General features: G+C 37.8%; 1 protein-coding gene across 3 annotated transcripts in view; it reads left to right on the top strand.

Moving 5' to 3' along the window:
* The window catches only part of TLL1 (tolloid like 1), a 134181-nt gene that overhangs the window by 77077 nt on the left and 45569 nt on the right, over positions 1–11535 (top strand). For 2 of the 3 annotated variants that reach the window (XM_061373068.1, XM_061373077.1), the window contains 3 exons: positions 14–192; positions 1950–2055; positions 4723–4847. In XM_061373068.1, coding sequence (XP_061229052.1) covers positions 14–192; positions 1950–2055; positions 4723–4847 — 410 coding nt within the window. Of the gene's footprint in view, positions 1–13; positions 193–1949; positions 2069–4722; positions 4848–11535 lie in introns of those variants that run through there. The other variant, XM_061373087.1, reaches the window with a different exon arrangement.

Genomic DNA, 11535 nt, shown 5'->3' with positions numbered 1-11535 from the left:
GTTTTAATTACAGGTGCTGTTCTTATGTGGGTCGAAGGGGAAATGGCCCTCAGGCTATATCTATTGGCAAGAACTGTGATAAATTTGGTATAGTTGTCCATGAGTTGGGTCACGTGATAGGTTTTTGGCACGAACATACACGACCGGACCGTGATGACCATGTCACCATCATTAGAGAAAACATCCAACCTGGTGAGATATTCTGATAAATATGGTGTTGGTTTTTGTTTTTTGGGGGGGGGGGGATTCAACCAAATCTGTTTATTTTTGGTGTTTTGTTCATCTGCTCAACTCTCTTAAATCTGAATGCTGAATAGCAGAAATTAACCGAACAGCAAATGAGCATGTCTGCCTGCTATTCCTCTTAGCTAGACTGTTCTCAGCTGATTATAAATTAAATACTGGAACTAAAATACCGTCTTTTCTAATGATCTGGCCAAGTAGCAAGCCATTAAATAGTATTGGCTAGAAGGAGAGGAATAGTAATCATGCTCAAAACTTTGAAGGAACACCTTTAAAAGTAATGTTTCTGTGCTTGAGAAAGGGCTTTTCTTTCTTAGTCTTTACTGAATGATAAGTAGCTTAGTTGCCCAAGAGGTTTAGACCTGAAAGGTAAGCTGAGGACTTTGAATCTGTAACAAAGATGGGCAGTGTTTCCACGGTTTCTACATTACTTGTTGCTTATAGAGCTTGCAGCTTTACCCAGTGGCTTAGGTGCTGCTGAGGTAAAACATCTGAGGAACGTAAGAACTTTAAAGTGTGACTCATCTCTTTATCAGTCTAGCTCTTGTGCCCATGTTTGTGTTGTGTGGGCAAGACGGGAAATAACCTAGCATGTTCATTTTCAATGTTCATAAATGTGCACAGTCTTTATGAAATACTGTTTTTGACTTATGAAAATTTTCTGCACAAGAATGAGTGAAATCAGAAATTGCCCAGTGATAGCTTGGAGTATTTGTCTGTTCCTATAGAAAATATTTTAAAAGAAAATAGACAAGAGATGCAATAAATCTTTGCTACCTCAGCTAGGACTTGGAAGGTGATTCGGAGTTGATACACGTTCCCACAAGTCTCAGATGTCCTGAAAGGGCATGTGCATTCAGGCCTTCCTTCTGTTCTCTATGTGTCATTGACTTGTGTAGATGCCATAAATGCATTTTTCTGTGGTGGGGAAAATCAGCTGGAGTGCCATACTTAGCCTCCTGTTCTCTCCTTTCAGTTGTCTCTCTAGTTTCTGGATTTAACCACATCTTGTGGCGTGGCCTGAGTTTGAGGATCACTAAATGGGATCAGGAAGTTATGACGACAATATTCTGTTGTTATGCAAACTATGTTGGTTAATGATGTTAGTGCCACTGCAGATTTTTGCAAGATATGAATGGGAATATAAATTGGAGTAAGCAGTTCTTTGCATCTCTCACTACAGTGATTAGGACAAAAATTTTCTGGTCTGGAATGATGAACTAAGTATAATTCTTCTGCTTTTGTTAAATTGCAACAGCTGACTCTTGAATATATGACTTTGTAGTGTTTGTATTCTATGGGGGCTCAGAGAGTAGCCTTTGCTGTAGCAAAGTCTCTTTAATTTAATATCCAGTCTAATGAGTCTACAGTGAAAAGGGTTCTTCCAGATTCTGCTGTCAAAAAAGATTTCTTTCTGGAATTAAGAACAAAGTCAGCAAATTTTATGGATTCTACATGAAGCACAACAGAATGTGTTGGGCCTTTACATAGGTTAGGTTAATGGCAATAGTCTTTCTAAATGCCAAATATGGGAATTTGATGTATGTTTCAGAAGACATGTCTGGCTAATAAAATCACACAGTTACTCCCAAATGGATAAGATTTATGAATGGTTAATGAATTATTAAATTAGGATCTTTGTTGCTTGGTTTTATCTTTACAAAAATAAGATATTAAAGAAACTTTCAATTATCAATCATTCATAGGTCAAGAATACAACTTCTTGAAGATGGAGCCTGGAGAGGTGAACTCCCTTGGGGAACCATATGACTTTGACAGCATAATGCACTATGCCAGGAACACCTTCTCAAGGTTGGAGTCTCAGGTTATACCTTTTGACTTTTAATTCTATTCCTGTCTGTGAATGCTAAGAACTATGCTTTTTAAGTATCCTGAAATTGCTTAAAATATCCCTTGTGATGTCGTATTCTTACAGCAGTCAAAGGACAGCTTGTTTATTTTAAGTCAGAATAATCTAATTATATCTTTAAACACATTTTGTTTCTGTTCAGTTTCAAAGGAGCCTTTTGATCTTGCTTCAGTTCTTAAGATTTTAAGACAAGATAGTCTGGAAACATCGTTTCCTGCTAATACTTTCTTATTGTCTCAACAAAAAATTGAATTCAGAAAAAACAAATAATTGCAATGGTTGAGAATTTCTTCGCTGTTGTTTGTACAGACTATTACTGTCATCCAGCCCATATAATAAAGAGTTCTGGTGGCTTTGCTCTGGCCTGTTGCAGGCTGATCCGTTCCCTGTTCCATAATACCTCACATGGGGCTTCATCTGAAACTCTGCATGGTTATGGGAGCTATAGAATGAGCTGTTCACATAGGCTAGCCCTACTCTGGAGAAGTGAAGGAGGAATCTTTCACCTGGCCTTCTGTTATACTTCATTCAAATTGCAGTTCACCTAATTACTTTCTAAAAATACCAGCGAAATGTAAATTAAAAGAAACCTAAAAGAAAAAAAAAAGGGGGCAAAAAAGAAAACACCAAAACTAACAAAAATGGCTAGTTTTAAAAGATATATCCTTAGCTTTTTTCATCCAATTTATGCATTTGAAGGTAAAAAATACTAGACAGTCTAAGACTGAAATAAACTGAAGACCACCAGAAATCTCACCAGCCTTTGCAAATGCTTTGAGCTTGTTCTCCTCAATATAAATGATATTAAAAAAAAAAAAAAAGTAAAAATCTTACCAAAGGATGTATTCAACATATACATAATTCAACCTTGAAGAGCATGGGAATGAGCCACATGAGGTAGATATTAGTCTCATTGCTTAATCCAGGTACAGATGCCATTACCTTAAGGAAGTGATTATTCTAATCTATATAAAATAGAGTAATTAAATAAGCTGGAACCCCCCCCCCCCCGAGTCCTAGGGCAATGACAACATCAAGATTAATTTGTGGGCACTGATCTCACCACTTTCCAAGGCGGCAAAAACTGATACTGCCATGAGCAGGCATGCCCTGCCCCAAGGTACAAGAGGTTGTTACTTCATACTGTTTAAAACCAACCAGCAAACCCTTGAGGTCACATATTGATTTGCACGAATTTATCTTGAACACATAAGTCATGCTCACTATGGCATATTGCCAGCTGTTTGTTAGACTTTACTCACCCAGATAAGTAGTAGAACTCACAAAACATCATAAAATTCTAGTCATGCACAGTGATGTTGTACATGTGGTATTAAAAGTGTAACAGATTATTCCCTTATTAAAGTGCTAAATCATTTAAGGAAGGGTTGGTTGGTTGGTTGTTTTCTGTAAGTATGAATAGCATCAGTTTCAGGTTGTACTAAAAATCAATGGTGTGGTGGTTTAAGCCCAATTTGCAACTAAGTACCAAACTGCCACTCGCTCAACTTCCCCCTTCCCTGTGAGATGGGGAGGAGAATCAGAAGAAGGTAAAACTTGAGGTTGAGATAAGAACAGTTTAATAATTGAAATAAAGTGAGATATAATAGTAACATCAATAATAAAAATAGTAGTGGGAAAAACAAAGAGAGGAATAAACCGCAAGAAAAACAAGCGATGCACAATAAAATTGCTCACCAAACACTGACTGATGCCCATCCCATCCCCAAACAGCAATTAACCCCTCCCAGCCAACTGCCCCCAGTTTATATACCGGGCATGTGGTTCTGTGCAATGGAATATCCCTTTGGCTAGTTCAGGTCAGCTGTTTTGGCTCTGCTCCGTCACAGCTTCTTGTGCCCCTCCTCACTGGCACAGCATGAGAAACTAGAGCCCTTGATCAGAAGAAAGACTGGCAAATGTCCCTAACTTTTGCTCTCTTTACATGTGTAATTCAGATTTGAAGGCTTCCCTTAAAAACTTTATAAGGAATAGTAACTGTGATTAAGAATTCTGTGATAGGGGCTAGTGTGTATGTGTTTTTCTATAATTTTATAATTATTTTTTTTAAATGTAGTGACAGCTTAACAGCAGTGCTTTTTTTCCTGTGTAGTCTTCAAGCAAAGAACCATAGAATAGCAGATTGAAAGAGACCTCAAGGATCACCTGGTCCAATCATTCTAGGCAATGCATAACTAGAGGTCCCAGAACCCTGTCCAGCCAGATTTTAAAAGTGGCCAGTGTTGGGGAATCCACCACTTCGCTGGGGAGATTATTCCAGTGACTGGTTACTCTCACTGTGAAAAATTTTCCTCATGTCCAGTCTTAACAATAGAAAGAGATTTCCCTCCTGTTGTCTAACAGAAATATAAAAGCTGATGTGTTAATTCTGTACTGAAAGAAGATTCTTTTTTGATAACTTTGCGTAAAATCTGCCAACCTGTGGAGTTTCTATGACATGTTTTCTGTATTTAAAGTTTTACCCTCTTATTTATGCCAGATGTAAATTTTAGATTTACAAAATATCATTATACATTCATAAAACTCAGTTTTATGACAGAAAACTGATAGGGGGTTTTGGGGTCTATTTTTATTTTTATTTTTTTTAGGGGCATGTTTCTGGATACCATTCTCCCTTCCCGTGATGATAATGGTATACGACCTGCCATTGGCCAGCGTACTCGTCTAAGTAAAGGAGATATTGCACAGGCAAGAAAGCTGTATAGATGTCCAGGTATTGCACCACAAACAAACAAAACCCACATACTAGCAACTGTTTAACTTGCTCAAGAGGAGCAATACATTTTTTGAGTCATCTGCTCAGTAGTTTACTTTCATGTTGGCAACTGATGTAGGCAGTTCAAGAATAGAATCATAAAAAAATCTTACAGATAAGGTCTCTGGAATACAAAACACTTAAAGACAGATAAATTGCATGAAACAACACTCAGTTCCATGACATTTCAGTTTTTGTTTTGCTTAGCTGTTCAATGACTAAAAAAAAACAACCCAGAAGTTTAATGTCATTTCCGGATTGCATATTGGCTGGGCCCTTATTTGAATTTAAGTAAAGTACAGTAGTAAATTAAATTATTGCAGTCAGCTAACACGTTATATTTTTTGAAAATTTGGCAAATAACAAGCCAGGACAACTAAGTTCTAAAGTCTTTTACGGATGATCTGGTTAATATTGTTACAAAATCTCTACAGTCTTAACAGATACATTTAGTATTTTAATATGTTCTGCCTAATTCTAGTATCCTATAATTTCAATGCATGTTAATGTTTCATCTTAAAACAATGTTGGGGTAAAATTACTGTCTCAGAGACATCAGTGCCAAGCCTGGAGTAATCTGGAGTCAACCCTGTGCTTTTTGTTCTTCTCTAGTGCTAGTTCTTTAAGTGTCGACAGAGGGGTGGGAATCTCAAAGCAAAAGGTTTTACTTTCCTTGCTATACTTATGGCTGATACCAGTTTTAATACTTGGTGTCAATCAAAGCAGCTCAGAAGTGCCATCTCTCCGCCAGAATTTGCCAGCAAGGACTCTGTGGGAGGCTAGACTTATGAGCTCTGTGCCACATAGGTTACAGCCCTCCTGCTCCTCATGGGAATTGATGAAGTCTCAGTAACTGTTTTAAGTCAGAGATATGGCTACTCTTTACCACCTGATCAATACAGAAGGACTAAAAAGAGGGATCAGGACTGAAGTGATGGAGCTGCTTCAAATTTGTATCAGCAGCAGTGGGATCTACTGAAGATCTGGGGCATCTGATGTGCCTTTGATGTACACTGTACAGCTGAAATATGTTTTTCCTTTGTGCTGTAAGTACACTGAATCATAATCTATATATACTGAGAACATGCACAGTGCCTCTGGGACTACCAGAGGAGAAAACACTTGAACATATTTTCTTTTAACAGTTGTTCCTTTTGGAATAATTTTTGCTCTTTCCTTTTCGTACAGGAGGTATTTGAATAATGTCATTCTTCTTGGCAGTATTATTTCTATTAAGAGTATACAGAGAGCAATAATTTCATAAATACAGAGCATACATTCATATTTTGATAAAAGACAAATATTGGAGACAAAAATAGTCCATAGAATTAAAGCTGAGAAGTCACTAGTATCTTATGATCACATTGATATCTTTAAGATGGGGGAAAAAAAAAACCAGCCTAGGCTGTTTAGTGCAAATATAATACTCTAACATGCACTTTCAGTCAACTGAAAAAGATGCAGTATGCATTTTGACCTAATGTTCAGAAGTTGTTCAGAGAAAATGTCCTTTTCGTATAATTCATTAAAATGTGTAATGATGAGTTATTATTTTTTTCAATGCTTGAAGGTCATGTTGAAATCTAGTTTCACACTGTTGTAAACCCATGGTTGTTCAGTCTTAGTGTGGACTTTAAAAGTAAGCTGGGTTTTTTGCAGCACTGGTGAACACAAGTCAGAAGGATAAAAAAAGTGAATGGTGGTTGCAGGATCATGCTTCTTTTCTGACTCTTCCCTTCGGCAAACTTTGGGATGAAAGACATTGATTTTCTAGCCTTACGTAAATGAGCCAGTCCGTGAAAGGAAGTGATTTTTAAAAGAGAGAAAAAGTCAAAAGATTTTGCTATGAATTGTAAAAAGCACATTATTTACCATGATACTTTTTTGGTTAGTATTTTTAATAGAAGCTGAATAGCTGAATAATATGATACTAACTTAAACATCCAATAGAGAAAGCAACTCTGTGAAAGTTGCAAAGTACTTGTGATAAAATAAATCTCCTAGGGAATAATGAGATTGAAAATTCAGATGTTAAGCTTTTGGTTTTATGAAAAGAATCATGTGATCACTGTAGTATATAACAGTAAAATTGCTGACACTGTGTTGGTTTTGGAGGTGTGCTGTATTTCCTGTTTCAGACAAAAGTTGTTAATCATGATGCCTGCTTATGATAAAACAGCAGTGAATATTTCAAAGTTAGTAACATCATAATTGTTTTATGTGTTTATTTGTGTTGCCTTAAATATATGTTGTGGTTTAAAACCAGCCAGCAACTAAGTAACATGCAGCTGTTCACTTCACACCTCCTCTACCCCTAGTGGGATGGGAAGGAGAATCAGAAAAAAGGTAAAAATCAGGGGTTGAGATAAGAACAAACTAATAATTGGAATGAAGTAAAATATAATAATAACAACAATAAAATAGGAAAAATAGAGAGAGAAACAAACCCCAAGAAACCCAGGTGATGCACAATACAATTGCTCACCAACCACTGACTGATACTCAGCCCAACCTGAGCAGTGACCAGTCCCTTCCGTGTGACTCCCCTCAGTTTACATACTGGGTATGATGTGCTGTAGTATGGAATACCTCTTTGGCTAGTTTGGGTGAGGTGTCCTGTCTCTACTTCTTCCCAGCTTCTTGTGCCCCTCCTCACTGGCAGAGCATGAGACTGGAAAGTCCTTGATTGGGGAAGAATTACTTGGCAACAACTGAAAACATTGGTGTGTTATCAGCATTGTTCTCACACTAGAGCCAAACTGCAGCACTGTACCAGTTCTCTATCACTTCTGAATCACAGGACAATGTAATGTGACAAAAGTACAGAAAACAATAACTTAAATAAATGAGTTTTTAACGGAGATTCACAGTTCTTTGATAAAGGATTTTGTGGCATTGTGCATGTTTTGTTTGGAATTCTGGTTATTCCTGCAAGCAGTTTCTGGTTCAAGAAGCTGGATGCATTTTCTGGGGCCTGTGAACATGAAGTTGAGCACAGAGCTGCTGGAGGATACAGCTGATCTTCACAGCAGTGAGGCAGCTGAACCTTCCAGGTTGTTTTAGCTAGTCTGGATATTAAGGGTCATTATTCAGGAAAGGGTTTAGTTACTGAAAAAAAAACCCACATTTTGAGCTTGATGAAGCCAAGGCATGAGATTTGATAACCTGTTTTTCATCAGCTGAGTGAGTGCCAGGACTCAAAAAACTAGGAAAAGCAATTTTGGTTTGGTTTTCACTTTTGCTTAGAATTTTGTCAAAAGAAAAAACATAACTGCTACGTTTTAACAGTGAGTAACGTTGCACAATGATTAATAAGGAGAAAACAAGCAACTAAGTTGAGTTTCCTTCCTTTGCCAATCTGATTGACTGTCCTGGCATTTGAGAACAGGTCTTGAACTTCAAGGCTGGATGTATTACAGTGATTTTCATATTGTCTAATAGAGTAATAAAATATGTTTTATTCTGGTGTAGCTACTAAAATTTCAACACATGTCTATTTTTATATAGAAATTATAGTTGATTTAAAATTCATATGCAGTTTTATAGGAGCAGGAGAATAGGGGAGATGACCAAGTTCTGTGGTGTGGTTGATATGCTGGAGGGAAGGTATGTCACCCAGAGGGACCTTGACAGGCTCAAGAGGAGGGCCAGCAGAAACCACATGAAGTTCATCAAGACCAAGTGCAAGGTCCTGTGCCTGGGCCAGAGCACTCCTAAGCTCAAGTAGAGGCTGGGTGGAGAACAGATTTGGAGCAGCCCTGAGGAGAAGGACTTGGGGGTGTAGTTGACAAGAATCTCAACATGAGCCGGCAGTGTGCACTCACAGCCCAGAAAGGCAGCTGTGTGCTGGGCTGAATAAAAAGAATCATGACCAGCAGGTCAAGGCAGGTGATTCTCCCACTCTATTCTGATTTTGTGAGACCCCACTGCAGTACTGCATCCAGCTCTGGGGCCCCCAACACAAGAGGGATATGGACCTGTTTGAGCAAGACCAGAGGAGGCCACAAAGATGCTCAGAGGGATGGAGTACCTCTGCTAGGGAGACAGGCTGAGAGAGCTGGGTTTGTTCTTCTGAAAAAGAGAAGGCTTACAGTACCTAAAGGAGGCCTACAAGAAATCTGGAGGGAGGCTTTTTACAAGGGTGTGTGACAGGACAAGGGGGAATGGCTTTAACGTGAAAGAGGGTAGATTTATATTAGGAAGAAGTTATTTACTGTGGGGGGTGGTGAGACACTGACACAGGTTGCCCAGAGTAACTGTGACTGCCCCATCCCCTGAATTGTTCAAGGCCAGGCTGGATGGAGCTTTGAGCAACCTGGTCTAGTGGAAGGCATCCCTGCCCATGTCAGTGGAATTGGAACTAGATGAGCTTTAAGGTCCCTTCCAGCCCTAACCATTCTATGATGAAGTAGGATACACTTAGGCAGGGTGGACAAGAAATAAATGGGTAGAGTGGGACTGAGTGGATAGGAAAGGAGGCTCACACTGGCAGGAGAGGGCTGTTCAGAGGAAGAGAAGGGGAAGGGAAGAAGTTCAGCAAATTTAAAAATGCCAGGATCTGTGATAGTCTGTGTGGAAAACAGCAGATGAAGGATACTTAACCTGGCTCTTTTTGTGTGCTGTTATCACTGTTCCTCAGGCTTAAATTGCTTCCACCTCTAGTGTTCACCTTTAAAAGTCAGTCTTTATTAATTAAGGTTTTTAGATTAAGACCATTTCCCCATAATTATAAAAGGGAATCAAGTCAATAGTAAGACAGTGAGTTGGAGTAAACTGTGTTGGGTTTGTTGTTTTCTTTTCTTTAACAAGTACATTATCAGCACCAGACATTTTTAGGTCTTTGTGGCAGCTTTATATGCCATGTGTGTATAGTTGTACAGACTTGAGTATGAGTAAAAGGTAGTAAAGTTCTTAATTCTCTTTGGGAAAGGATAAGCTTAAATTAACAGTGTATGAGAGTATGTATTTGTTAATACTATGGACAAAGCAATGAGAGTTAGTTCCCTAAGTGTCCTGGAGGATCTGAGCTTTGTTGTTTGTAGATTTCACTATAATCCTTAATGGAACTTGACCATTTGCATAGGCCAGCCCAAAGAGGTATTATACACAGGCTGTGTAATTGAACACTGCAGCAGAACTCACTGGTAGAAATTGCTTTGTGTAAGCAATCTACCTGCTGCCTGCATCCATTGCTAATACTTACAAGGTGATGCAGAAATAGTTTCCCTTTCCTTACCAAACAAAAGTTTATCAGAAGCTTAAACTTCTCAAGCTGTAAAATAGATAGGAGATTGTTTTTCTGACTGGAATGTGGGGGGTGAGAGGGAGAGCTGAAGTAGCATTTTTGCAAGTGGTCTAGCCTATTAAAATTGGCTAAGACATAAGATTTGAAAGGGAGGAAAAAACCGTCAGAGAAAATATTGGTGATGTTAGTGATCAACAGTGGAATAAAAATATACAGATGCTTTATAAATTAGAGGTGTGTAAGATGGAAGTTGTGATTAATTTCTTCTGACATGAAATATACTGAGATTAGTTCTTAGTAAGTGGCTCTTACCACTAATTTCCTTCTACATTTCTTTCCTAAAGTGAACATCATTATTAATGGACTGTCAAGACGGTAAAATATTTGTAATACACTATTTTATAAGTCTAATTGCAAATACTGTAATTGCCACAGTCCAATTACAGAGAAAAACTTACATTCTCTAGTGATAGAATTTTAACTGTTCCAACTACCATTGACCCATTGCATTGGAATGTGCCTGTAAACAAGAAGTGTCCAAGTATCACCCTGCCACAGTGGTTCTGAAACCCAACCTGGAACTCAGATTCCATAGATAGTTAATTCAGCTATTGATTGATATAAGATGTTCATGTTATAATTCCCTTGAGGCACCAGGAGTTTTAAAGTAAATTACAAATGTGGTGGAAAATGTAAAGTCCCAACATATTTTGTAAATTCTGTTAAGTCTTAGAAGTTATCCAATTACAATTTTTGTATGCTTCCCATAATTTCATTTTATAGATATATTTATGAATATTTAGAATTGATAGAGTTCTCCTAGGCATTTAATACTGATATAAGATATTTTTTGGTATTAATTTTATTTTATAATTCCTAGAAAAAAAATGTTCAGTGTCACCTTTTACACTTAAAATCCATGGTTTCAAGGCTATCTACAACTTCTGTATATGGAGCATGGAGTATTATTACTATTCTGGAGAAAATAATCTTGCACTCTGTAGAAGAAAGAAAAGTTCTGAATATTTTCAAAACTGTTATTCTATTATGCATAATTCATTGATGTGTTTATTTTTACAATGGCGTAATCTAGGGACTTTAGTAGAGTAAGGGGTGGTTATGCCAGAGTCTTTCTTCTCTCTCTTAGTAATTGCAGGGCTGCATTTGATCTGATATCTCATGTCATACCAAAATTCCACATCCTTGATGGCATTTTGCTTACATACTTCACCTTGTGTATTACATGACTTCATAATCAATATTTGTCAATATTCCCATCTCTCACCGTATCATCTGCTCAAGTCTTGCCTTGTAACAGTAGTGTTGGTGAAACAGTTATAACTAGAGCACACAGAAGGTCTACTAAAGAATCTTGAAGTATGGTTATATGCCTTGTGAGAC

This window comes from Neopsephotus bourkii, unplaced genomic scaffold, assembly GCF_033783945.1.
Source record: "Neopsephotus bourkii isolate Nb327-2 ecotype Australia unplaced genomic scaffold, CSIRO-AGI_Nbou_v1 NB_168, whole genome shotgun sequence".
Lineage (NCBI taxonomy): Eukaryota > Metazoa > Chordata > Aves > Psittaciformes > Psittacidae > Neopsephotus > Neopsephotus bourkii.
This window is presented reverse-complemented; position numbering and strand designations above follow the sequence as displayed.